This window comes from Medicago truncatula, chromosome 3, assembly GCF_003473485.1.
Source record: "Medicago truncatula cultivar Jemalong A17 chromosome 3, MtrunA17r5.0-ANR, whole genome shotgun sequence".
Taxonomy (NCBI): domain Eukaryota; kingdom Viridiplantae; phylum Streptophyta; class Magnoliopsida; order Fabales; family Fabaceae; genus Medicago; species Medicago truncatula.
The window spans coordinates 43,122,163-43,150,083 of record NC_053044.1 but is presented as its reverse complement, the minus strand read 5'-3'; the positions used below and the strand labels follow the sequence as shown (position 1 = coordinate 43,150,083).

Below are 27,921 nucleotides of genomic sequence, written 5' to 3'. Positions count from 1 at the left end.
CAACAATAGTCAAGCAATTACCTTTCCATTTAGATTGGAAAAACAAAGACTGAACAAGAAAAAGGGGTTTTGTTTGATATTCTCTAAAAGAGAGAAGGGAGTGCCGGAGTGAGTGGTCGGCGCTGGCAGTCTCGCGGTGGGAAATCGATGAGAATCGACGGTGACACTATGATTTAGGTTGAAGCTAATGGATTTGTTAGGTCGCGTTTTGAAAGAGGGAGAAAGAAGGAGTGTAAGGTGTAACAGAGGAAGGGGAAAAGGCTGAGAATGCTGGGTGAGCCAGTTGAAAATAATAAAATAAGCTGAGGTATTTTTGTAATTTCACTTTTTTTGGTGGTGGGCCATGGCCCACCTCAGCCCATACAAGCCTCCGCCACTGCCAGCATGTTTGAAGCGCTAAATAAAATACAATGTTAACTTATAGAAGACATGTATGGTGTCCGACAATTATTAATATTTCACACCAACACATGCAATTATACTTAATTATGTCATTTTCTCAAATATTAAACATGCCGGTGTCTATGTTGTATATATTGTTAACAATGTTCCACCATTGGATTAGATTCTCAAAGGTATCTTCCATAGTCACGGTATTTAACATGTTCTCAAAGGGATAGCCGTGAAATATTTGGTGGTCGGTTGTATTGTAGTCTATTTGGTTAATGAGAAACAATGTCATATTTCTAGTTAGTTAGCAGATTGTAGTGTGTTTATGGCAAAGGTAAAGCTGGTGTCTTGAAATTGGTTCATAGCAAGAATCCAAGAACTAGTAAAAAAGTTGGGTTAACTTTGTCTGATTGGTGTGTAGTTGTTATTCAGAAATATATGCTGTTTTGATTGTTTATAATGTGATCTTTGTTGCTATCTTGTGTTGGGATACCCTTTGTACTTCTTTACAATAATATTTATGTTGATTTTGAAAAGTGAACAGGTTTTTTTTCACGGATGTAACGAGGTTGTTAAATTAAAGGTTAGATACCATATTATGTTGGTCTTGCCTCTTAAAAGTATCATAAGGTAAAAGCAATAAACACCAATTGAGCACAAGTAGATAAATATTTATATTTTCATGTACCCAAAAACAAGCTAAGCCCTGCTCTAAAGCACGTGGGAGCAAAGACTATCAAATATTATACTAGTGAAAACATCAGCAAACCAAATGGAAAATAAAATAAAATAAAATAAAAAGGACAGTAGCAAGTTTTCTGATTCAGCTAGAAACTAGAAAGTTCCAACAACTATGGTTCTATCTCCTCGTTCACTTGTACTCGAGGATCATGTTGTTCTCTGGAGCCAATCCAACACAAGCTCTCATGATGTTTTCAAGCATTGCTCGCTGCTTTGACAATGCATTCACCACTGGTGTGCCCGGTGGAACCTGCACGATAATAATATTACATTATAATAACTGGATTTGTCTCTTGAAACTGAATTTCTATGTGTATATGTACTCAATCATTGAATCAAGTAGAATTAACTCACCAGAGGAGCCTTGGTCAGATAACTGAGGATGGTAGCAACAGGGTGGAAGGTGTGGAACTTGTTCTGCAAGAACCACAACATAGTTAACTTCAGAAATAATACAAGGACTAGTAACAATCAAAGAATGAAATTAATTAGCATTGCATGCAAAATGACACGAAATGCAAATGGATTAAGAAGAATGTTTTTTCTTTTCAAATCTGAATTGAAACTTGAGAATAACATATTGGAGATATAATTAATATTAAGTAAACCAAAGACATGAAACAAAAGTTATATACACAATTAGCCTAAACATTAATTCAGAGCAACATAATCGTGCAGCTTTAGGAAGGTTATGAACTTACGTTGTGAAGGAAACTAAACTCATGATTATGAACAATAACAAATGGCTAAACAGTAGTAATTCCAAAAAAAAGCTTTAATGCTTTAGATGTTATTTGCATGTCATTGTGTAACTTGGTGATAAATAATCATTGCAAGAATCAACACCATACTCTTTAAAAGCAGGTGGAATTATAGTATTAAGGAGACAGCCTTTGGTCCATAACCATTGAGCAAGTTGCACAGTTTTAAGTCATTTGATACAAATATTGTAATGGAGAAAGAATCAAAGAACTCTCATTTCAGGTGTCAGAAGGTTTGTGATAGAAACAAAAATTCATTTATAACAATCTCTGGACTGTAATCTCAGAACAGAGAATGAGTCCTTTTGCAACATAAACTAGGGAATGAGTTCTTTACCTCAGCTTCAGATTTAAACTGAATTCTAGTGCTAAGCTCAGCAAGAAGAACCAAGTCCAAGATAATAGGAGCAGCCAAAAGGGAGTCCTCACATGTGTTGTGCAACACAATAGTGTTCTTCCCACCCATGAAAATTTCCGAAGTGTACTCATCCATAGCTCTCTTGCTGTCACCAACATAAGGCACATACTGCAAAGGCACCAAAGTGAAGAGAGTAAAAGACCTGAAAAGGTTGCAGTATAAAATCATAGAAAAGTTTGTGAAATAAAATTTACCTTAATGACTACAACATGATCAGGATGTTCGCCAGGTGCATAGAGGATGGCATTGCTGTTGACCATATCGTCAACAACGTTGCTCTTGGAAATTTCCTTGGAGCGGAAGGTTTGTGGGGCTGAGAGGTTCATACCATCATTGTTTCCAAGATGATTGTAACTCACTATTGATGTTGGCTGTCAATTATTCACAAAACTCTTAAAATCCTTTTCTTGTTGCAAAATTAAATTAGCATAATTCATACATTAAAAATACAGAACAACATATAATATATTGTCTTACATACATTAAAGTAAAACTGGAAACACATAATATAACATTAATAATATGAAGAATATAATGTACCTTGATACCAGCTCCTACAAGGAAATCCACCAAAACAGATTTCATTTTGGTCTGACCACTTTTGAAATCATCACCACCAATCAAACAGTTGTTCTTGATGGCAAGATCAATAAGCCCTGATGATAATAAAAGAAAAGTTAACAGCTATGAACAAAAATAATCAAGTGACAGGTTTAGAGGGAAAATAAAGAGAAGAAACAAACCTGGAACAAAAGTGTTCTGAGGACTTCCATTGATGAAAGGAACATTCTCCATAACACAAGCAATGGCAAACAGGGTGGAAGGTGAAATCTCAGACTCATTTCTGTCCACAGCAGCAAAAAGGTTCTCCATGGTGTCATTGAGTCCTACAACTAAGTTACTGTACCTCTCTGTGTTGGCAGTCCAGAGTACAACAACCCTGTCAACTTTGTTTGCTTCCTTAAATTCCCTGAATTCATGTCAACATAGGAACATATATTCAGCAAATGTTAAGCTGGTTAAAAGTACAAGTATAGCAACATAAACCAAGAAGCATGTAGATTAACATGAAACATACTTAATGTCTTTGATGATTTGGTTGATTTGTTCTCTCTTTGTACCCTTGATAACGTTATTCGCACGTTCTCCTTGATTAGCAGCAATGAAATCCGGGTCATAGATACCGGGAAGTGGAACCATGGATTCCATATAAGGCCTCAATTGCTTTTGCAAATCAATGTCAAAAACCCTGGCCCTAGCCATGGCATCAGCAAGGTTCATGTCACTGATATCCCATCCACCAAAAACAATGTCATCGGGGTTGACCTGCATATAGTTTTCATCGAATTTTCGGTCAATTTCATCAATCCTTAACTCAAATCATCTTGGACTCCAAATTATTTAAAAAAAAATAAAAATGTCACGTCACTTATATATATCATCACTCCTTATAGCATGCTTAAACTGATAATAACATGATAAATAAAATAATATGGAAAACAACACTAAAATTTATCATTTTTTACACCTCAAATTAGACCTGTTGAAATCCCATTAGTCATATTCAATTTAATGTGACATGCAATGGTTCTTTCGATTCTTATTTTATTTCATCATCATATCATTATATGTGACATGCAATGGCTCTTTCAATTCTTATTTTATTTCATCATATCATTATCATCATATACTAGTATATTTAAACAATAATATAACCCAGAACCAAAAATAGCTGCTTCATTTTAATTTAACCATAATAACATATAAAAATTATAACTTTCAATTAAACAAATGAATTAAAACAAAAGGGGTTTGAGAAATATTTACCATTGGAAGGAGGCTCTTGAAAGGAGCATGAATTTCCTCTCCTTGAAAAGATCCAACTCGAATAGCTGAAGCTTGAGTCAAGGATCCAAAGTAATTGGCTTGTTGAATCTTATCTTTCGTGGCCCATGAAATTCCCCTGAAAATCATAATCAAAATTAATTAACCATAAAATTCCGATTAATCACAATTAAAAAAAAAACAAATCAAGAATTAAGAAAACTAACTCTCTGTTAGCAATAACACCACCGGTAAGGGTTGAACCGTTGTTTCCACCCCATCCCACAAGCATTACCCTAACAAATCAAACCAACATAAAATTAAAAAATAACAAAAAAAACTTAACAGAGATTATGAATGAAATTAGGATACTAACCCCAATTTAGGGACATGAATATCGGTTTTAAATTCATATTTAACAGTTTTAGGTTTAACAATCCACTGATAAGTGCCATTACGATTTTCATGAACAAGTTCAGTGGTTTCGTAATTGTAAACGGATTGAATCTCAGTTTCAGTGTACTTAACATTGGGACTCTCGACTTTGAAATTCTCGATAAACATTTTTGTGAAGAGGAAAGAAAAGAATGAAGGATTTTAGAGAAGAAAGAAATGAAAAGGAAGATTCTGTTTCTTTCTTTCTCTGTAAAAGAATTGCGATCGATGATCCGAAATGGAGATGAAGATGCTCCTATATATAGAAAAAACATAACTGAAGTTGCCACTGTGCTTGTCACGTGGCTTATATTGAGTGAGGTTGTTATAATTTTGTAAGAAAAAATAATCATTTTTTAAAATAATAATCACTTTTAGAGTGCTGTACTTGTTTGTTAGCGTTTTAAGAAAATTGAAATTAAAAAATTTGACAATGTCTTCGAAATGAAAAGCAGTTTAGAGTAACTTTAAAAAAAAAAAGAGAGCAATTCAAAGGAAAGGGGAGAGAAAATAAGCATTAAATGATGGAAAGAATTATTCAAAAAGAAATGATATTTGAACATCCATTTTGTGATAATTTTTGTAACAACTTTCTCTCTCATACTCACATTACTTTTTACTTTATCTCTCTATTGCTTTGGTTTTCGTGCAAATATCAATTTTTTCTTTGTAAATTATGGTTGTCCCAAAAGTTGTCAATCAAATAGTTGTTCAAATAACACTCCACTTATTCGAATGAACTAAAGTATATTTTTTTTAAGTTATTTTTATTACAATAAATTACCACAAGATAAATTCTACTTTCTAAAAAAATCTCTATAAAATAATTTTTAAATTATTAAATTTCAAAATTCTTTTTCTTTTTTAATCTATAGTAACATGTTCATAACTTTTTTAGTGAAAAAAGATCATTTTTAAGAATATTGCATATGTTTGCTACAACTTTTAAAAAAAAAAAAACAAAAAGAAATTTTATAAACAAATTTAAATAAAAAGTTGTTAAGAGTATTTTTTTAATGAGAGAAAATTTAAAATAAAAGTTTTTCGTAACAAAAATAATAATTTTATATAGTTGTATCCAACAAACTAAATGATTTTTATTACGATCAATGAACACAAAATTGATTTTGCTTCTTTTTTTTTTAATAGAATCTATAAAACATTAAATTTAAAAATCACAATTTTTTTTATACGTAACAAACAAACACTAAAAGTATATTTGCAAAAACTAATTTTTAGATGAGAAAGAGAAATAAGTATCAAAGGTGTAAGTAATATCTTACCAAAAAAAAAAAGATGTAAGTAATATTGGAACAGAAATCTCTTTTATATAGTGGAATCCAAACAAATTAAAGGCCTATTTCTTGCTAATCACCTCTGACCTCTGGTTAACAAATGGATTTCTCCTGAGCAGGCGGTCTTTGTCCATTTACGCTCCATCATGGACAATGCATTAATGACTTTCAAAACCCTTCACAATTTGCGCTGCAAACAGAACGGAAAAAAGTTGCTATGAAACTCGATATATCAAAAGCTCTTCATAGTGCCAGTTAGTTTTACCTGGAATCTATACTTGTTACGATGGGTTTTGCGCTCACTTTTGTAGAATATCACGTCATTTCGGGGACCGCATTAGCCTTATTACTCCAAAAATAGGCCTCCTTCAAGCCAACCCACTTTATCTTCACTCGACGCGAATTTTTTATTGCTTTTACTGTTAACACTTCATTAGGTGCCATCACCGCCACATCAACTTCTCCTGGTGTCTCAGATACCATCAAAAACGATAAATAATTAAGCCTCCCTTATATGGTAGGTCCCAACAAGAAAATAGTTTTCTCATATTTAAAGAATATAATTTGGAAAAGATGTCAATCTTGGAGTGCTCGATCACTTTCTCATGATAAAAAGGAAGTTTTGATCAAATCAGTAGTTCAAGCAATTTCCCCATATTGCATGGGCGCATTCCTCCTCCCTACCTCTCTTTGTGAGGAAATTCAAAGAATAATGAACTCTTTTTTATTGGAACTCTAAAACGAACGGTCGTTGTGGAATCAATTGGATGTGATGGGATAAACACACACTTCACAAATATGTTGGAGGCCTAGGTTGTCGTGATATGCAAGCTTTCAACCTATCTATGTTTGGTAAGCAAAGTTGGAAACTCTTGTCAAACTCTTCCTCGTTACTTACTCATATTGCATGGGCGCATTCCTCCTCCCTACCTCTCTTTGTGAGGAAATTCAAAGAATAATGAACTCTTTTTTATTGGAACTCTAAAAAGAACGGTCGTTGTGGAATCAATTGGATGTGATGGGATAAACACACACTTCACAAATATGTTGGAGGCCTAGGTTGTCGTGATATGCAAGCTTTCAACCTATCTATGTTTGATAAGCAAAGTTGGAAACTCTTGTCAAACTCTTCTTCGTTACTTACTCGTGTACTCAAAGCCAAATACTTCTAGCGAAGGGATTTCTCAAATGCCACTCTTGGTCATATCCAATCTACACTTGGAGGAGTCTTTGGAGTACTCAACAATGACTTATTTTGGGTCATATATGGAAGATTGGTGACGGCTCTAAAATTAATGTGTGAAACATGCCTTGGTTGCAAAACCTCCTCTCTATGAAGCCTTCCACTCCTCCATCGCTTCACCACGAGAACCTAACGGTTAGTCACTTGATAAATATGGGTTCGATTTCATGGAATCACACTATTGTGCATTCTATATACAATCATTTGGGCGGTGTTTTTATTCTCGCCATACCTCCTTACACTTGTCCAAGAGAAGATTCATGTATCTGAAAAGCAAAAACTAATGGCTCGTATACGATAAAGTCAACATGCCGAATTTGCTTAGACCTCGTACATGAGTCCACTTCTTGGAAGCTCATTTGGAACTTAAAAGTCCTACCTCGAGTTTGTTCCTCCCTTTGGTGCATAACACATGAATGTTTTTCGACGTTATCCAACCTAACCATGTGTAGCATCCATTGTATCGATACATGTGTCTCGTTGATCTCTTGGAATAACACACATGCACACCTGCTTTGTATCTCCAAGGTTGTTGCTTGTTAGGATAGAATTGACATCAACAACATAATTACAGAGTTGTTCCATGTGGCAAATAACCTTATTGTCATGTTGTTTAAATTATTTGATAGGCTACCAAACCAGCTGAGGCTCTCAACTGTCATAACCTTACGGAGTTTGTTGAAGAGTCGCAACACAAAGCTTTAGGAATCCACTTATACTTCTTCCCATCTTGATTGTTACATGTGCTCACGACGTCCTCCATGAATTGAGTTACAAGCGAAAAGCAAAAAATTTGGCTCACAATTCAAATCACACCTCCTCATGGAAAAAGCATCTGACATGTATGATATAGTGTAACGTAGATGCTGCTACTTTCAATAACAATTCCATCCTCGGATATGGTATGTGTTTTAGAGAATCAACACGACGATCATTAATTGGTAAATCAGATTACTTACACTTCTTCACTACCGTTCTTGAAGCGGAATCCATTGAATTCTTGTAATATATTAAAATGAAAATATCCAATAGTATGCATGGTGTTATATTTGAAACCGATAGCAAGTCACTAGTTCCCTAATGCTCATTGAATTTGAAGATCTTGTAACCCAAAGTAAGAGTCTTTTGTTAACTAGCGTCGTTTGTTTAGAGGCAAGCAAATAAGTTTACTCATAATATTATTAAAGTTGTCTTATCTCATCTTAGCCGCTATATTTTCCATAATGTATCTCTTATTTTATACTCTTTGATTATGAATGAAATGCAATAGTCTTGTATTTGCTCAAAAGAAAAAGTTTGTTTTAAAATGAAAAGGATAAATGTGTTGAAATTGGTTAATACAATCGTGTCCATTTGAAAAGAAAGAAAAGAAAGAAAGAAAAGTCATGTTGGCAAAGACGGCATTTTTTAGAAAAGTTCTGCGTAAACCCAATGATAAGCATATAGTAAGAACTTATTAAAACATAAAATAAGCAGCTTATCAAATTGTGATAAGCTCTTTTAATTAATTTACCAATCAGTCATACAAATGCTTATGAGCTAATTCAAACGAACTCTTTGTGTTTGTTTGTATACAACTTATTAGATGATTTTTTTTTTTACCAAACTACATCAACGCTTTGATACTTATTTTCTGTTCCATAGAAAGAAAAAAATCTACTTTTTAGAAGTTATTTTTAATTTGAAGTTTTTCATAGATTTTTTCAGATTAAATTTTTCTGTAAAAAAAAAAAACCGTAATAAATTGAAGCAATACTTTTAGAAAAAAATGATTTTTTTCTTAAAAAGCCTATAGCAAATGATCTCTAATTATTATTATTTTTTTAAAAATGATTTTCATTACGATAAATAAATATAAAATAGATTATGTTTTTATTTATTTATAATATCTCTACATTATTAAACGTCAAAATCATTTTTTTTTATTTGCAACAAACTGACTCATGAGTGAATTTGAACTTAACTTGATTAAGCTGAAAGAAATCTATTATCATCTCATATAAATGTGCTTCAATTTATTTTAAGTCATTTGTAAATGTACAACTTTATACATTTGATCTTATTTTCCATTAGTCTCTTCAGAATTGTTTTGTGCAACACAAGGGGATATTAATGAAAATCTAACTAACTAAACTTAAATTATCTATGAAGTCATTATCGATTAATTGGATGGTTTAAGTTACATGAGGAGGCATGTATGGTGAAGAGTTGAAGGATTAAGAACATACTGATTACTGTTTCTAGAGTGTGAGAACACAATGATTCGTGGCAATAACACGAGAAGCCAAGTGCTTATGCTGGAATGGTGTTTGGATTTCGTTTGTTAGCGAGGAAGAAGAAAAGGACAATTTTGAATGGGACCAAACAGTTGCATGCGTGGCACTTGTAACACAGATTCGGGAAAATTCGATGAGTTATTGGAATCTTGAGTACTAGCGCGTATGTGCACGCTCAAATGTTACTGGTTTACTAGTTTATTCAGTGTGGACAATTGTCACGTACGTGCCACGTTGTATGATTTTGATGATAAAGTTGTGAAGATTGACTCGGTCTAGGTGAACAGAACAACCAGATGAAATGCCAAGTAGGACCTTCACCATGGGCCACTTATATATTATTGGTCCAAAATACAGTGTAAGGGTATGTTTGGTTGTGAGAAGAAAATAAAAAGAGAGAAAGAGGTGAGAAATAGAGTAGATTTGAGGTATTGTTTGATACAAGTGAGAGGAAAGAGAAATAGAGAAGAGAGAAGTGTTGATTATTTTTGAAAGTACAAAAATGTCCTTGAGAAAAATCCTCTCCCCAAATTATTTTATTTTTATTTTAATTCAATTAATTAATTGAAATACCTCAATTATTAAACTGAATTTATTTTATTTTTACTTAATTTTATTTAATCAATAAAATAATTAATAGTTTATTAATATTAATTAATGAACCCAAGAAAGAAAGAAGAAAAGACACGTAATATAATAACAAAGCATAGGTACAAGTTAAAGGGCAGAATGGTAAAAATAAGAAAACCAGCACTTTCTCATGCCTTTCTTCGCTGCCATGGAGAGAACAAAAAAACATGTGGGTCCCGCCTCTGATTTGTCTCTCTCTTCTCTCTTTCATGTGTGTGCCAAACAAGAGAAAATGTTTGTTTCTCTGCTATTTCTCTCTTTGATATCTCTCTCTTCAACATTTCTCTTCTACCAAACAAAGGCTAAGTGTGATTTATACTCTCTCATTCACATACTAATAAGTTTCATTTTAGTTACTCCAAAAACAAAAAACGGGTTCATTTTAGTGTCCCTAAAAAAAGGGTTTCATTTTAGTGAAAAATATAATAATTTTGTTTTACCGTTCAATATTGTATGTATTATTCTTAAGCCGTTGGGATCCATGAAACACAATGAATGTTAGTGACTTGTAATCTTCAACTCGGAATGTGGAATTTGATCCTCTTCTGTTGGGCAGTAGCATTGCTTCTGGATGAAGAAGTACTCTATTATTCTTTGAAATCATTAACAAGAAATAACAAAAAATGTTGAAGAGAATGTTTATCAAATGTATGAATCTTCTTTTCAACGTTTGATCATGATCATGTGATCGTTAATGAATGTCTTGTGTGCAGTGTTTGGGTCTTTAATATAAAAGTACATTGTGAATGCGTATTGGTTAGAATAAGTTAAGAAACAAATTGAAGCAAATGGTATACTTGTAAATTATTATCGTAACAATTTTCTCTTAAAAAAATATTATATTATATTAAACAATTACTACTTTGTTCTATCAAAAAATAAATACTACTTTGTGAAATTAGCATGTGTATTACGCAACTAATAATTGTAAACAAGAACCCCGATTGGTGCGTCCAGCCATTCAAATCAAAAGAGCTAAAGAAATTAGCTGGCCCTCCCATAACCACCCTTTTTAATTCTTTCATGATACTTAAGGAATATAATCACTCTTTTAGAAAAATAAAAAAAAAATAAAAATAAAAAAGTTAAGTGCAATTTGATCATTTATTAGTGAATTAAATAATGGATATAACTAAAAAGGACATGGCGTTCAGAATCATGTGATATGCATAATGCAAATGGCTATGACAAATGACAAGTTAGTGACTAGATAAAGGTTTTGTGGTGTTGTGGCTTTTTGGATGGTCAAATTAAGTAAGAAGCATACAAGTGTCAAATAAAAATTTCCATTTGTGTCCTGTAACAGTAAATCATGCATGTTCCTCTTCACAGGTGGTCCCTACTCCCTTCCCCACCCTTTGGATCTTCTCTATCTGGAATTACTATGCCTTCGAATCTCCAAACTTTTACCCTTTTTTTATTTGTCAAATACCATTAACACTAAAATGTTACTTAACTATCCAAATGCACTAATCAGATGTATAATTGGAATTTTTTTTTCTATAAAAATACATTTTCTTCATGTTTGGCCACTGACGTATGGATCAATCTTTCTTCTTATTTGGATCAATCTAGCTCGGAACAATAATCTCAACTTTGTTGATTTCTCTTCAATGTTTTGTAGTTTGCTTTCTTTTGGTATATTTAGCCATAGTAGTAACATTTTAATTTGGTGCAATGTTTGGATTTATTTTCAAATAGCAAAGCAGATATATAGATAGATTATAATGAGAAATCTAAGTTCGTTAAGTAAACTGTCCTCATTATAAATAAATATAATGGATACTGATGTATCATTTAGCAAATGTATTAAATTGTCCTTAAGTAATAAAATATAAGTTTGTATTTAAAGGGATTGATTCAATTTTAACTCAACAATCCAATTGTATTTGTAAAATTGAGGAGGTATGTTTGACATATATTGATTCAACAAAAAAGAAATAATTTTCATTCAAAATAGTAGTTAAAAGATTATTAAGTCATTTTTGAATCCTTTTTTATTCACTACTTGGTAATCGCGTTTAGCAGTGGCGGAGCTCCTTTAGGGTTTGTGTGGGCCACAAACCACCCCACCAAAAAAGGTTAATCTTTTATAGGAAAATTATTAACATATCATTTATTTTTAAATAAAATTAACTTGCGGTTCACCTTATTATCTCAATGCATTTTAGCATCACCATTTTAAGTCACTTAAAACGCGTAGATAATTATTTTAACTTTTTAAGGTATATAATTTAATTTTTTGATAGTTTATTTTGTGTATAAGTCTTATTTAAAAAATATATATATGTGTATTATAGTTTATTTTGGTGGCTCACTCAAACATTTTTTTTGCTCGGCTAGCGGCATCATAGTTACACTCTAATGATGTGCATGCCTGTGACAGTCATAATCCCAGGGACATGCAGCTCTTGAAATGGGAGGTGCCTCAGAGTGGACGAATGAAAATAAAATGTACTCCAATGTATAGCCATTAAACTTATAAATATTTTCAATCAAGACAATGAGACTGAGAATGAAGGAAAATATGCTATATGCACAAACATTACTTGAATTAATATCTCGAAAAATTATTGTATGCTCATTAAAACAAATGTTATAAAATTGTGAGAGAAAAGTAAACTATTACCAAAAAAACCCTACTTCAAAAGAGTAAGGATCCACTTTTAGGCCATTTATATTAAACAAACTCCTACTTTAATCATATAAACTCATATGTGATAAATTATCTATTATAATAGTGTTTGGGTATTTTCAAATAGTGAAATAGACTCGTAGAACATAATATCATGTGTTTGTGTAAAATAATAGAATTATCCCACATCAATTAAAGAGAATTGAACCCGAAAAAAATTAAGAGAGTGGCACGCAAGTGTGAAATTGGCATTTTTGGATCAAATTAAAATTAAGAGAGAAAGTAATTGAATGGCCAAGCATAATGGCAAGTTGGCAACACATTCGTACACTAGTGAGGACAAAATATGTCGTGCACTTTAGCATGTTTCTTTCTTGTAATACACACCTTAAATTTATTTATGGTAAAATCACACTTTGTTGGAAGTTATACATTTTTCCATTAAAAACTTTGCTGAAATCGGAATACCTCTTACCTATTTATTTGATCACATAAAACACGAGATTGCTCTAGATTTATGGATGCGCCCAACATTTTATTTGAAAAAGAATGTATGAAATGGTGTTGTATCGTTATCCACCACAAAATTACTTATGATGCTGATGCATTTGATGCTCTCCTCTTCTTTTTTGACCATTTGTAGCAAACATAATTTTATGAACCACAGACTTAAAAGGGGCCAATAAAGCAAAAAGCTCAGCCTCCTTTAGAAATTGCGTGTAATTTAATAGGTTGAAAAAATGGAAGCGTTTTCTAGACGCAAACAGAAGAAGTTTTTTTTTTTTTTTTTTTTTTTTTTTTTTTTATGTATTTAGCAATTGCTTACATATATCTTGAATTATTGAAAATATTTTTCACCTATACTTAACTGCCAAAATATATCACTTTTTACACGGGTTAATTTAAAAATAGATAAATGATTTTTAAGAATTCTGCTGATTACTTAAACAGTATTGCTCATTCTCAAAGTAAAAGTCGAAAATACCCCTACACATGTTAACTTTCGTAGCGTGAGTTAACACGCGCTAGTTATAAGGGTAACGTGACTTAAGTCAGTTATCAGCCACACAGAACCTCCATTTTTCAACTTTTCAAAAAACGAAAATTTCACCCCCAAATCCGAATTTCACCATTCTTGCGCCATTCAAACCAAATTTCGTCCACAATATCAAGTAAGTGATTGTTATACTACTTCTTTGCATTATTTTGGTTGAAATTTTCGAATTTTTGTAGAAAATTAACATTTTTAGGTTTTTAAAAAATTGTCTTGGATGTTAAAGATTATGATTGCTAGTGATGATTTAACTTAGGAATTGTTGTTTAGATGTTGTTTAGGGTACAATGTGGTAGTTTAGGGTTTAGAAAATGTCAGATTACACAGTTGTTTGAAAAATGCACACTACGTGTTCGGTGAAATGTCTCAATGATATTTATTTTGTTTTTTTGGATTGTTAATGATGTAATTAGTTAGAGCTATGTTTGTTAATGTTGATGATAGTTAATTTGACTGCAATGTGGTAGTTTATGGATTCAAATGACATTGTTGTTGATTATAGCGTTGTTGTTGTATTATTAAAGATGACACATGTGTTGTTGTCGAAATTATGTGCAAATGTGTTAAAGATTTTTTGATTTTTGTGCATATATGTCTGAGCATGAGAAGGATGACAATTTTAGGGCTGGGAGGCGTGCCCCTACTGGTAGTGCACGGAGGGGGAAGCAAGCACTACACCCTCCGGCTGGTCGAGGGAGACTGGGGGCCACGAGTCTTGCTACTGTTGATGCTACGGGGGGATCGACGTCACAGACGGGTGCATCCCAGATTGTGGACCCGCTACAGTAACAACATGAGCAACATTATCACGGGCAGGCTTATCAGGAGCAGCCTAGATTTCAGCCAGGTTATCAGTATCAGGAGGGATATGAGTATCACCAGGGGTATCAACCTGAGCAGCAATATGTCGAGCCTCCTCAGCAGCAGCATCCTAAGCAACAGCATGCAGAGCCTGTTATGGAGGATGATGAGGATGGAGGCTTTCCAGGGGGCCTTACGAGTTGTCTCTTTTGCCGGCCTTCGGTAAACACGTGGCATGCAAGCTTTGGAACGATAAAACAGTAAGTATAATTTGCTTTATTTAATTTAATGATATTTTACTATATGTGAAGTTTATTTTACGTAGAATACGTTATGTTTATTTAATTTAAGTATAACTACGTAGAATATGTCACGCTTATTTTACATATTTAAGTATAATTGATTTATTTTAACGTAGAATATATATAGTTTATTATTATGTCAAGTTTATGTTACTTAGATTATTTATAGTTTATTTTTTCATGTTTATTTTACATATTTAATTATTATTTTTTATCTCAGTTGCAAGTGGATCGTAAGATGACTAACATTTCACACGGGAGGAAACTGAAGCTTTCTGCCTTATCCCTTTCGTTGTCGGTAGATGATAATCCTTGGTTATGGGAACCGGTTGATAGATCGGGTCTAAGGACCCTCCTTCTAACTGGGTACGAGAACATCTCCCACGGGTTAGTGTGTGCCATGGCTGAGAGATGGCATCAGGAGACCAGCATCTTCCATCTGCCGGTTGGGGAGATGACCATCACACTGGATGATGTGGCTTGTCTCCTAGACATCCCTGTTGCTGGAAGGCTCATTCACGAGGAGGATTTAGATCATGACCATGTTGTAGATCTGCTGGTCACTCACCTATTGTTTCCGGTGGAGGATACGGTTGGGCAGGTGACTGATTTTGGTGCCTCTGTCACTTTCACGGCCCTGAAAGACCGTTATGAGTACCTGTTGAAGATGGTGTAACCATTTGCTGGGGGAGGATTTATCAGAGGAGGAGGAGCAGGAGTTGAGTCGTATTAGGCCCGCCTTTGTCAAGGCGTTCTTGTTGCTCTTGGTTAGCTACACCCTTTTTGCCAACAAGAACAACAAAATCATTAGTCTGCTGTGGATGCTTGTGATTCGGGATTTGGCTAACATAGGCACGTGGCCATGGAGTGCGATAGGACTTGTTTTCTTGTATGAGCAGTTGAATCTTACCTCAGACTCAAATGCTGGCTCAGTTGGTGGTTACATGAGTTTGCTTATGGTAATATAGTTTTTTTTTTTTTAAAGTTAAACGTAAATGTATAGTTTCTTGTATGACACTCGTGTGCTGATATAGATTTGTCTCCTTGTTTTTACAGGGATGGGTTATAGCTCACTTAAGACATGTGGTGCCGAGGTCGAGATATCAAGATTACGAACGGGATAACCCGTTTGTGGGTAGATGGAGACCTCAAATGGGGTTTAGACATGCTGACCACTTCAGAGGCTTGTTGGATTCGATGGAGCATTATCATGTGACCTGGACACCGTACGAGCATTGACGAGACATGACGCCTTTTCAAGACGTGTGCTGATACTCCGGATGGATCATGGCCGACAGACAAAGGATGGTGCGTCACTTGCCGGAGCGGGTGCTGAGGCAGTACGAACATGTTTAGAGGGTTCCCCAACCTCCTACTACGGTTATGCCTCTTGCCCCAGCAGATGTGGCTGCTGCCTTCTTGGAGTTTGCTCTGCATGTCATTCCCCAACAGTAGCGGGGTGGTCAGGTCCCGGAGGATGAGCCTTGGAAGCATTCAGGAGCGTACATTAGGTGGTTCTACCGTGTATCCCATCCTCTCATCGTCAACCCTGCTCCAGAGCCTGACATTGTCGTGCCGAGACCTGTGTACCAGGATATTCATGTTGACCAGGAGTGGGTCAGACATCCTCCCGATCCATTGCAGGTCATCAACAACATCAGAGGTAGAGTGGAGCATGCCATGCAGATTCCAGAGGTGGTTTTAAATCCACTCTTCTTTAGCATCTTGGAGAGCCTCCGAACCGATTATAGCGTGTTTGACGATCAGTAGGTACCGAGGAGGAGGTCTAGGAGTCATAGCCCGCAGGAGCAGCATCAGTAGGGTCTTAGTTTATGACGTGTTTTTTTTATGACTTTTTGGATGTTTGTAGTATTTTCTTGACATTTTGGTTGTACTACTTTTACATTTGCACGGTTGGGCTTATTTATGACATTTATGTTATTTTTCGTTAAAATTGTGTGTCTAAAATTATTCGTTCTCTAAATTATGAGTTCTGGTTGAATCAATGAATGGTTGTACAAAAATTATTATCGAATAATTGCATGTTCACTAAACAGGGAATGAAGGAACAAATGCAGCAGCTACTGCCACTGCCAGTCTGGTCTGCAGCGTGCGTAGCAGAAGCATCAGCTTTAGTTAACTCACCCTAGTGTTAAAACTAGCGTGACTTAACTCACGCTGTTCATTGTAGGTTTTGGTGCATGCTTTCTACCAGATTCAGAACTAGCGTGACTTAAGTCAAGTAACGTGACTTAAGTTTCGTTTCATTTTGCACCAGCGTGACTTAAGTCACGTTCCAATTTGCACTAGCGCGTGTTAAGTTGCGTAAGGGTAAAATGGTCTTTTACTTTGAAAATGAGCGAAACCATTTGGGTAATGAGCAAAATTCGGTTTTTAACTATCGATGAATAGTGAACGATAGTTAACTATCGTTTTTTAAGTGTTTGTGAGCAATCCTAGATGTGTAAAGAGAAACCTTTTAAATATAATACTTCGGTGGTGTTATGTAAAGAAAAATACCTCATATTTTTTAAAAAAAAACATTGAGATATTTTTCTAGTTTGTTTCACCTCCGATGATATTCAAAATCATTTCTGTCTATCTGGGTGAAAAAAATTGTTTTTGTTCTTCATTAGAATTGATAAATCTGTAAAGATGCGGATTTTTTTTAAAAAAAAATGTGGGATGTAAAAATAACTCTCTTATAAAAAAAATTAATATCAGCACATGTTAATAGAGTGATAAAGGGCTCTACTAGGGTTTGTGAGTAGACTAAGCTCTCAACAAAAGTGATTTTTAACTCTTGTTTTCTTATAGCTCCCAGCGTCGACCTTGTGTGATGATGGCAAACGTGAATTTGGGAGGTATAACATTTGAGGGTGAAGATAAAGAAAAGTTAGGTCAACATTTGTTAAGTTACAATTTTGTAGGGAGATTCTTACATGATCACTCTATACGTGGTAATGTTATGAAGATTAGGATGACAGAGGTTTAGAGCACGGACGGATCCACGTTATGGCAAGGTGTGGTTATAGCCACACCAAAATTTAAAATAATAATAATTAGAAATACTATAATATGCAGCGTTGTTTTTGGGGTGTTCCATATATATGTGGTACCTATTTGTATTCTTTTTTTCCTCTTCCGCGAGTATATGGTCCTTGCATTATCTCGAATAAAATTTGTTGTTTCAAAAAAAAAATACTATAATATGTTTATCGATTGAAATAATGATCGATAATTTGGTCACTAAAGTATAAAATATTAAAAGTCGATTGGAAATTAGGTCCACACTGGTTTGGAGGCCAAGGAAGTGGTGGTACATAAGGAGGCAAAGTCAATCTATATTTGTTCAATTTTCTCATCCTTTAGATATGAAGATAATGCTTAATGAAGGACCTTGGAATTTTGAGAACATTTCTTGGTGGTTGATAGAGTGAAGATTGGGGTTGCTATTAAGGAGATACCGTAATTTCATGTGGATTTTTGGGTGCAATTTACCAACAGGCATGATGTTCGAGAAGGTTGGAAAACTGTTCTTAAACTACATTGGTGAATTTTTAGAGTATGAAAATAATAACAGGAGTAGACTCTAGAGGAAATATATGCGGTTTGGATTTAAGATTGATCTCTGAAGACCATTGAAGTTTGGGCATCAAATCAAAATCAATAGAGGAGAATGGTTCACATTGTAATTCAAGTATGAGAAATTGGAGGTGTTCTGTTCTTTGTATGGCCACATTGGTCATACAGAGAATAAATTTGTTGTCCGAATTGAGATGGAGAACGATGATGATTCCAAAAAATGGGTGTTGATTTAAGGGCATAACAACATCGAAATGGAGGTTGTGTATAATCTAAATGGTTAAATGATGAAGGTGCTAGAATTTCCAGTGTGAAGGTCAAAAGAAAACACGGCGGTCGGGTTCAAGGGAGAAGCGGAAGTGTAGAGGCAAGAGAAAGGAGAAACGTTAAATTAGAGGAAAGAATTAATTATGGTATGAGGAGCAATAATGCCGGAATATCCATGTTTAACGAAAGATCGAACAAATTGGTTCAAGACAAACATGATGAACGCCTAAAGCTCTAGATGATCATGATGAACACAAGTTGATTCAGGACAAACATAAACCATATGCATCAGGTTTCTGCTATCGGGCCACCCACCATTTATGTCCACGAACCAAGCCCAATAATGCTGGTCGTGAGGGACTGTGTTAAGAGTCCCACATCGGATAGATGATGACCTGACAATGTGTTTATAAAGTGGAGGCAATCCTCACCTCACAAGACGGTTTTGTGGGATTGTATTAGGCTCAACCACGATTTCTAAAAATATGTCTACTCTAACTTACCTTTGTCTCAATTTTCATGGTAGATCATGACCCCTTCTATAAAGTTGATGATTCTTACCCCCTTGAAATCCTTTGTTACATATTTCACACACAAATCAGTTCGTAGCTATCAACATTGTTAGTGACAGAGCAATCACCTCTGCTTAAAAAAATCAAAAAAGTTTATCATTAATAATATTATTAAATTAATGAAAATAAATGAAATACCGTCTCTTGAGTGCTAGGCGAGGTTGATTGGCAGCTGTGAAATACAAACATTTCTCGTATTAACCGTGTCCCGATGTCACACATATGTGTCGTGTCGACACCAACACATATGATTATGTTGAACTATGACATTTTTTTAAATTATTATCCGTGTCCACGTGTCAGTGTCGTATCGTGTCCGATGTCCTTATCAATATCCGTGCTTCATAGTAGTTTGATAGGCTATGAGATGCAAATTTCGTTGAGATCTCTAATAAAAAATCTCATTGACTGCATCTCAAATCTACTCCCTCCGGTCATTATTATAAATAAAAAACTATTTTTTAGGTTCATTGAAAGAGTGTTGTATGTGACCATTAATATAGACCACATACATCATTTATTCAATGAACCTAAAAAATAATTTTTTACTTATAATAGTGACAGAAAGGAATAATTATATAACTAAAACTAATGTAAGCCTTCAAATTCAAACCTCGAACTCCTAAACAAATCTAAATCATAGATAAAAACGGAAGCCACGAAGAAAGAAGGAGCATGTGAAATTTAATGCACTAATCTCACTTCACTAGTAATGTTGACATGATTCACTTTTTATGGCGCACAAGACGCGCGCACTAAAAAATATATTTAGCCAAACCTCCCTCAAGTCTCAACTCAAGTAGTTCTCTCCTCCTCTCTCTTTTTCATTCATCTTGGTATCCAAATTCATTGCTAATCATCATGGCAAGAATTGTGTTGCTGTTAATGGCCCTCTCCCTCATCTCTATCCTCCCTTTACTTGCTACAGCTATGTTCCATATCAAAGGTTGCGTTTATTGTGATACTTGCCGTGCTGGATTCGAAACCAACGCCACATTTTACATCCAAGGTACATATATACACATCACTTTCTATACACCTTAGCGTAAAAAGTTTTTACACTGTCTACGATTGAAGTCAAACATTTTAATGATCAGGTGTATGTTTTACACCTGATTAGGTGTACGTTTTTAAACATATCACTTTTTACACCTTAGTGTAAAAAGGTTTGCACCGTTTGCATATACGAATCAAATCATTTCTAATTTAACGTTTTCTTATGATTGATGTGTGTATGTTATTGTGACGATTCTTGATTAGGTGCAAAGGTGGGAATTAGGTGCCAAGACCGGAAGACTATGGACGAAGTTTTCTACACGGAAGGAGTGACAGATTCCACAGGAACATACAACATAATGGTTGAGAATGACCACCATGACAATATTTGCAAAACTGTGCTTGTTAGCAGCCCAATATCATCGTGTAATACACCTGACCCTGGGCGTAACAGATCCAGCATTGTGCTCACTCACTATAAAAATGGTGTCCTCAACCATCTTCACTATGCAAATGCTATGGGTTACTTCAAGGATGATCCCTTGCCTCAATATTGCCATCAACTCCTTAAATATTACTTGTCTGATTCAGATGTTTGATCAGTAACAATAATCTGTTCTGTTTGTTATGTTTTATTCACTAATTACTATGACATGTTTTATTTACTAGTGTTTAAGTATTTGTTGTGAACATCATAGTTGGTACTAAGTTCTAGTTACTATTTACAAATCAGTTTTTTCTTCTTCTAAGTAATTAAGCCACTTAATTGTGGTATATATTGATTATAATGATGTATTGTTGTTGAAGTTTTACAGCGTAACGTGGTAGTTACTAGCTACTACTTTTTTTGTTGATTCATTTGTATTGGTGTTGTGGATGCGTTTGAATATGCACCTCATGTATACATATCAAATATCTTTGTAGTCTTTTGTCGTATGACTCGTACTTACTAGACTTTTTCCTCATCACTAGCTACAACTTAGTCATGTATTGTTTGATTGTATATTTTTTCTAAGAACCAAATTAATAAAAGAGAAATTATGTTTTACTAAAATTAGAATAATGCTAGTTATCGTGACAGATAAGCTAACGAAATTCTCACAACGGGCTAATTTCAACTAAATGTATTTTTTCTTAATTACAAAAATACCCTCCCTTGTATTGTGGTAGGAGCAAAATTATATGGTTGTAAACGAGTCATGATTCCGTCGGGACAAAATCCCTCGCGAGCTATAGCAGTGCTGCTAAAAATAACACGAGAAGAATAAACGAACAACTTTCATACACTTTAGTTGACTACTCGATTCTAATTTCGGACAGATCTAGAACATAACAATTCATTGCTTGTGATATTTAGCATCCCTATAACACTCTTGATAAAACTTTACAATACATTCCACCAAGATACTCAATAATTAAAGAAGAAAACACTCCACAGTGTGGTATTGTGTCTCCTATATTTATTATCAGTAACAATTCAAATATGGTAAGAATTAAGACATATCTGAAAATATGGTAAATAGATATAGCTAAAGTTAGTAAATCTAAAGCATTACAACAAATCAAAGTCGTGACAGGGGATACTAATACTATAGTATAGTTAATTAACTGCATTGAACATTCTATTTAGTCTTGCGATGGATATTGATATCTAAAGTCCCAAATAGATTTTTCTTCCTCCTGACCATGTAGATTATGCTCTTGATTTTGAGTAAAATCCATGTTGTTATTACCTTTCACCATTTCGAGTGCCGCTTCGAATTCATGATCATCCACATCATTCAGCCAATGTTCAACATCCCATCCAAATTTCCCACCTTCAATCTCTCCCATTTTCAACCAATCATCAACATTTTCAATTCTTGCATCACAATCAAGCAACTTAGGAACACGGTGTGTTAAACTCATAGCCATAGGTAACTTACTCTGTGGACCCTCTACATCATCACCACCAACATCAAAAACAAACTTTCTTTTCTCGCTTCTGTTATTACTACTACTGCTACTACTACCGCCAGAGCTTTCACCTTCCTCTGAAATAGTCAATTTATGGCATTTATCAGTAACTCCAAGCAAAGCTTCTTCTTGATTCATAACTTTAGACCAAGTAGCACTATCTCTTGCGGTCATCTTATCTTGCAAAGTTTTTGACTGAGTAACCAACTTCCTTAATTTCTCCAAATCAGGTGACATATGTTTTATAACACCAGCCAAAACAGAAACTTTCCATGCCTTTTTAAGGTCATGTGGTTTCTTATAAGGTGGTGGGCCTTGTTCTTGGGCCAACAAACCTTGTTCACCCCACCAATTTTCTGATCCTGTGGGCCACCAGGGAGGAGAAATTCCCCTCTCGAGTGGAAACCTCCTCTGTGGTGGCACACAATGTTGCATTAAAGCAGAAAGAAGCGAACCAAGAGTTGAATCTTGTAAATCTTGGAGGAGATGTATGTAAGAATTTGGGTCAGCCATTATAGTATTAAAATGTTCGTCTTCTCGAAGGAGTGGTAAGTATTTTGCAACCGCGAGTGGCGCGCTTTGATCAAAACGGATTTGATCTTTCCACCATTCGCGTAAACTATCAGACGAACCTGATACCGGTTTACCCTTTTCAGGGATGATTCCATAGACAAAACCTTTGGCTTTGCATACATCCATGATCTTTGCCATGTATTTGAGTACTGAATCTTGTGCTCTTGACATCTTTTTCCTTCTTGATGCTTCTTGTTTTGCTTGTTGCTCAGGTTCAGTGTTGTTCTCTTGTTTTTCTTTGAGCTTTTGTAAAAGGATCTTATCCTTCCACATACGTTTCTTCAGCTCCTCATAGTCCACACTTTCTGTTTCAGTTTCTGTTACCTCTTCAGTTCCTTCGGCTTCCGCGCCATAAGGATCAATTTCTTCACTTATCACCACCATATGGCTAGCTTCAGTTATAAGAAAGGATATATATAAATGTAGTCAAGATAAGAATGAAAGATGTGTGTGAGAGTTAGTTATAATATGGTATATATCATGTGAAAAAAAGGTGGTGGAGTTGTGTTTATATATGAAATTAGGAGAATATGGCGGTTTAGAAAGGTGTAAGGAAATTAAATGAATCTCATAAGGGAACAACCGATATTTGAGGAAAAACCGGAGTTAGTGCCGGGTGTTTCTGTGTGTCCTTTTGGATGGATATATAATATATATATATATATATATATATATGCATGGACATGGAGTGTGTTTTTGCATGCTTTGATCACTGCTGGTTTTCTAGTACACTCTGCTGTGCTGTCTACGAGTCCCAAGTGAGATTATTTTTTGTCTGATTTCATTTTAAGTAAAGTATATGAGTATTAAATGAGCTGGATTCAGAGAATATGATGATTATACTTCATGTGAACGATAGTGAGATTTTTTCTTTGTTAAGTAAGAACAGAGAGTAGTAGTGAACTTGTAATTTGTGAATGATGTAATGGTTAAGGTGATGCATGCACATGTAGTCATTAATTTGGGAATAGATGGATAGACTTGGATCCTTAATTTTTGTGAAGAAATCATTGTAGTTTTTGTATGTTTGTTTGGATTTGGGAAATTGATCGAATTGGCAATTTGAGGTGGTTTAATCACCCTTGAAATGGATGATCAAAACTCCCTCATCATTCACTTTTTTATAAGCATTTTAATATGGGAACTTCTAAGATATATTCACAAGTGAGGTGTATCGGTACTTCTGCTTTATAATTTTATAAATTAACGATCATTTTTTATGAAATAAATAGCTATTTGTTAATATTTATATTTTATAGAACATCATTTTATAAAAAATAAAAAAAAAACATCATTTCATTGTTTATAAGAATTATAATAATTTTTTTACATATTATCATCAAAAATAATCAATGTTCTCAATTATGAGTAGAAAAAATTTTAAAAAATTAATTTTATTTCGTTGACACTTTTGATAAATAAGATTTAATTATTATAATTATAGATGATAAAAAATAATATTTTTCTTCAAAAAACAACTCATTAATTTATTTGCCTTTTAATATCTCTTACATATACTGAGAGGTACTATAAATAGCTCATTTAAGAAAAAAAAATCATAGTATATTGTAATTAACATGTAAAAGAAATACTATAAGATACTTATAAAAAGTGAGTGAGGGAGTTTCGATCCTAAACGGGATACTTAAAAACATTTTTAACCATATTAAAAATAACTCTTTTTCGGGCGTAAGCCCTCTTTTTCTACCAAAAAAAAAAAAACTCTTTGTCGCATATTAACTTTTTTTTTAAAATAAGATAAAAATGTCAAAAGTACATTTAAATCTTTATTGTTCTCTTTACATATTTTATGTATTGTCCCAACCAACTGAGCTAAACTTACCAGGATATTTGTTTATTCTCTTTAAATGCACTTTAAAATTTTGTTATTTGATCTACCAAAAATATCTTTCTTATTTTCTATTTTATTTTTTGACAAAATCTTTGTTATTCAATCATATGAATTTTATTTTGATTTTGATTTTAATTTCTTCCATTTGTCCTTTTGTGTAATTAAAAATCAACATTTATATTATGTCGTCCTTTTTTTTAGGTCAAATGTTATGTCGACTGGGGTTTTTTAATTTTTTTTTTTTTGAAGGGTGGGGTTTTTTAATTTGTCACCTCATTGGAAATAGCCTTGGGCCGACTTCAAACTTTAAAGTCTAAAATAAATAATAATCCGACGACATAAGTCAATTTAAAAAAAATTTAGGTACAATTTTTTAGGTGTTTTTCATATACTAGTTTTTAATTAAAAATATATATTTTTTGTGCATAACAAACTTTGAAAAAATTATGAATTTGAGAAAATCATAGTGAATTTAATTAAGAACCATGCAAAAAAAAACCTAAAAAACCTAAAAAAAAGTTCCTTTAAAAAATTAGATGAATGTTATTGACATAAAATTGTTTATTTGATTTGCAGTTTTTTTATTTAAGAGCTAAAGGGCATGGAAAATTCATGTGTAAATGGATATTTAAAAAAAAGATGTTTTGTGTTTTGTCTATTTATTAGTGTGAAAATCCTTTCTTTCCAACATATGATTTGAAAGGTCAATCTAAGACTCACGTTAATTGATATGTTCTATGAAGATGCAAGTAACGTGTGGACGAAAATGATAAAGTTAAATGCACAAGAAAAAGGGGAAAATGTACATATGCAAAGCTTGCAAAGATATAAAAAATAAAAATAAAAACAAAACAAAAAAAACGATATATCGAGTTGCATACATCGTTCTCTTCAACATTGTTAGTAAAATGTCTTATCATGTGACGGTGGATCTATTTATCTAGTAGGTATAGTTTTATGAAATGGAAAGGAACAACTTTACATGGAGTTACGAGATTATTATTTATAGACTAAAAAGAAACTAACTACTTGAATGGATGAAAAATGTCCTAAACCACCTAAAAACTTCATTGACAAGTTCCCTCCAATCTTTTGAAATTTGAAAGTTGATAAAATCTCAAGTGTAACCACTCATTTGAACTTCACTTGCACTCTTTATATGGTAGTTACATTTTTATGATTTGAAACACTTTGATTATGCAATTGTCTTCGGCATTGTCTTTCTTCAAAATGCATTTATCTGATTTTCAAGGAAATCCTTCTTCGAGTATATATATTTGTTTTGTGATACAACATGTTTTCAATAATTTCGTTTGTAGTAGCACTCTTTACATGGTAGTTACATTTTTATGATTTATTTGATTATGCAATTGTCTTTGGCATTGTCTTTCTTCAAAATGCATTTATCTTATTTTCAAGGAAATCCTTCTTCGAGTATATATGTTTGTTTTGTGATACAACATGTTTTCAATAATTTCATTTATAGTAAAATTGACTTGGTTTTGACTACTACACTTGAGCATTCCACAAAGTCACATTAATTGTCACTTGATTTTGACTTGTTAATTTACTCGAAACATAATTTGAATTTTGGGTGTAACACTGCCATATTAAAAAATCATGTTTTATTTTTGAAAATTCATTTAGAAAAAAATTCAAGAAAAACTACCAAAAATTATTTATCATCATAGGAAGAAAATTTTAGATTTTAGTTTTTCGTATTGTCAAATTTTATAAAATATTGAGACAAACAGATGAAAACTGATGTTTTTTAGTTTTTTTTTTATTAAAAAAAAAAAAATGTAACCAATATACCTTAAACTATAACTAGTTGGTAACTTGATATGCAATATCATTTTTTTTAAAATATTCTGAAATCCATAAAATATAGATATTTACATAAAGTGTGGGTTGGATTCTAAGAGCTCATCAAGACTCAAGAAGTCTTCAAGGTTCAAATTAAATATGTGGGATTGTAAATAGTATCCTATAATCTAAAGAACATGTAAAAGTTTATAAAAGGATTTACCAGGATTAAGTTTAGAATAATAATATAATTAGATTTGAAACATAACTAATAATAAATTGGAATTCAAGCATAATTAGAATTCGTGATAACATTTTTTAAGTATCCATCAATGTATTATCAAAAAAAAATTATACTTGTGTTTAAAAATTTAGCTTGAAATTGCTTGTTCAATTGGTTGAATTTAGAATATTCTAATCGTTGGTTGGTTTACCCCAATTTTACATTTGATTGATTACCCTATTTTGGATGACTAATCAACATGTTTTTTTTTTTCAATAAACATGGTGTCTAGAGAATCAACCTTTTAAGGTGAATAAGCGGAAAATTGAGGATTTATATCCCGAATTCTGCATATATAATGTGATGTTTATACCGACTGAGTTAAGTTCAAGAGAAAATCAATATGCCTATTTTATTTGACGGAAAGCAAAATCATACCAACTAGCTTCATTTATTTTGGATATCTTTAAATTTTAGGGTAAATTACATTAAACTCCCTTGAGGTTTATCTAATTACATCCCACCTCCCCTCTATTTTCTCACTCAACAAAAAGACCCCCCCTGCTGTTATCTCCATCCATTCTCCGTTAAAACAATTTTCAATCAATTAAAGACAATGAAAACTCTTCTTTCACTCTTAAGATTTACATGTTATCTACTGCTAAAATTGATCCATTTGCAATTGGCAAAGTTCTCACCATCCACTTTTTAACGATAATAAAACAGAGAAATAAATATAAATGCCCATTTTTTCCAGGATAAAACTTGAAATCAAGATGTAGAACTAGAATCATGAAACGATTGAAATAAAAAAGCAAAATAAGGAATATGTGACTCTGTAATCACGTGCCCAAATGGGTGGAGAAGAAACAAGATGTAGAATCATTACAAAGGATAGAGACTCTATTCTTCTAAATTGGCTCCTTACTTTTACAACCTATGAAGCCCCGATACCTGACACGATACCGATACGATACGATTCCGATACGGTACGGCCTCGATACGTTATTAAAAATTTAAATTTAAAATTAATAGTATAAGTGCACAATGTATAAACATAACTAAAAATGATGATAAACAAACATTCACATTAATGAAAATGATCAAAACAAGTGACAATTATATATTTTTTCCGCACAAATTAGATAGAATATAGCTAAACATCATTAGTACCATCCAAAGAGAACATCATAAGTACTATAAAAAAAGAACATCTTTGTTTGATGTTGACTACTTAATCGAAAACAAACAGCAGAAGAAACATAACATTAGAGAGAAGAGAAACG

The 27,921-nt window shown here is 33.3% G+C and overlaps 3 protein-coding genes across 3 annotated transcripts; 1 reads left to right on the top strand and 2 right to left on the bottom strand.

Moving 5' to 3' along the window:
* Window positions 1-1,051: 1,051 nt before the first annotated feature.
* On the bottom strand, window positions 1,052-4,804 carry LOC11422703 (inositol-3-phosphate synthase). The gene is made up of 10 exons (XM_003601939.4): window positions 4,511-4,804; window positions 4,362-4,430; window positions 4,138-4,273; window positions 3,389-3,636; window positions 3,054-3,280; window positions 2,851-2,966; window positions 2,505-2,681; window positions 2,230-2,418; window positions 1,486-1,548; window positions 1,052-1,381 (listed from the first exon to the last, which is right to left on the bottom strand). The coding sequence occupies exons 1-10, from the start codon at window positions 4,696-4,698 to the stop codon at window positions 1,262-1,264; spliced, it is 1,533 nt and encodes a 510-aa protein (XP_003601987.1). The 5' UTR covers window positions 4,699-4,804; the 3' UTR covers window positions 1,052-1,261.
* Window positions 4,805-19,936: 15,132 nt separating this feature from the next.
* On the top strand, window positions 19,937-21,083 carry LOC11417621 (protein DOWNSTREAM OF FLC). Its single transcript, XM_003601936.4, has 2 exons — window positions 19,937-20,238; window positions 20,490-21,083. The coding sequence occupies exons 1-2, from the start codon at window positions 20,091-20,093 to the stop codon at window positions 20,822-20,824; spliced, it is 483 nt and encodes a 160-aa protein (XP_003601984.1). The 5' UTR covers window positions 19,937-20,090; the 3' UTR covers window positions 20,825-21,083.
* A 557-nt stretch (window positions 21,084-21,640) lies between these two features.
* LOC11427800 (ETHYLENE INSENSITIVE 3-like 5 protein) lies at window positions 21,641-23,248 on the bottom strand. Its single transcript, XM_003601935.3, has one exon. The coding sequence runs from the start codon at window positions 23,136-23,138 to the stop codon at window positions 21,852-21,854; it is 1,287 nt and encodes a 428-aa protein (XP_003601983.1). The 5' UTR covers window positions 23,139-23,248; the 3' UTR covers window positions 21,641-21,851.
* Between the last annotated feature and the right edge of the window lie 4,673 nt (window positions 23,249-27,921).

What these genes read in the sequence shown, in the direction of transcription:
- LOC11422703 (XM_003601939.4), bottom strand. Translation starts at nt 4,698, where the DNA reads ATGTTTATCGAGAATTTCAAAGTCGAGAGTCCCAATGTTAAGTACACT. An exon ending in TCAGAACACTTTTGTTCCAG is followed by an intron (nt 2,967 to 3,053) that starts GTTTGTTTCTTC and finishes TATTATCATCAG; the next exon opens with GGCTTATTGATCTTGCCATC. An exon ending in ATCTGACCAAGGCTCCTCTG is followed by an intron (nt 1,382 to 1,485) that starts GTGAGTTAATTC and finishes ATTATCGTGCAG; the next exon opens with GTTCCACCGGGCACACCAGT.
- LOC11417621 (XM_003601936.4), top strand. Translation starts at nt 20,091, where the DNA reads ATGGCAAGAATTGTGTTGCTGTTAATGGCCCTCTCCCTCATCTCTATC. An exon ending in CGCCACATTTTACATCCAAG is followed by an intron (nt 20,239 to 20,489) that starts GTACATATATAC and finishes ATTCTTGATTAG; the next exon opens with GTGCAAAGGTGGGAATTAGG.
- LOC11427800 (XM_003601935.3), bottom strand. Translation starts at nt 23,138, where the DNA reads ATGGTGGTGATAAGTGAAGAAATTGATCCTTATGGCGCGGAAGCCGAA.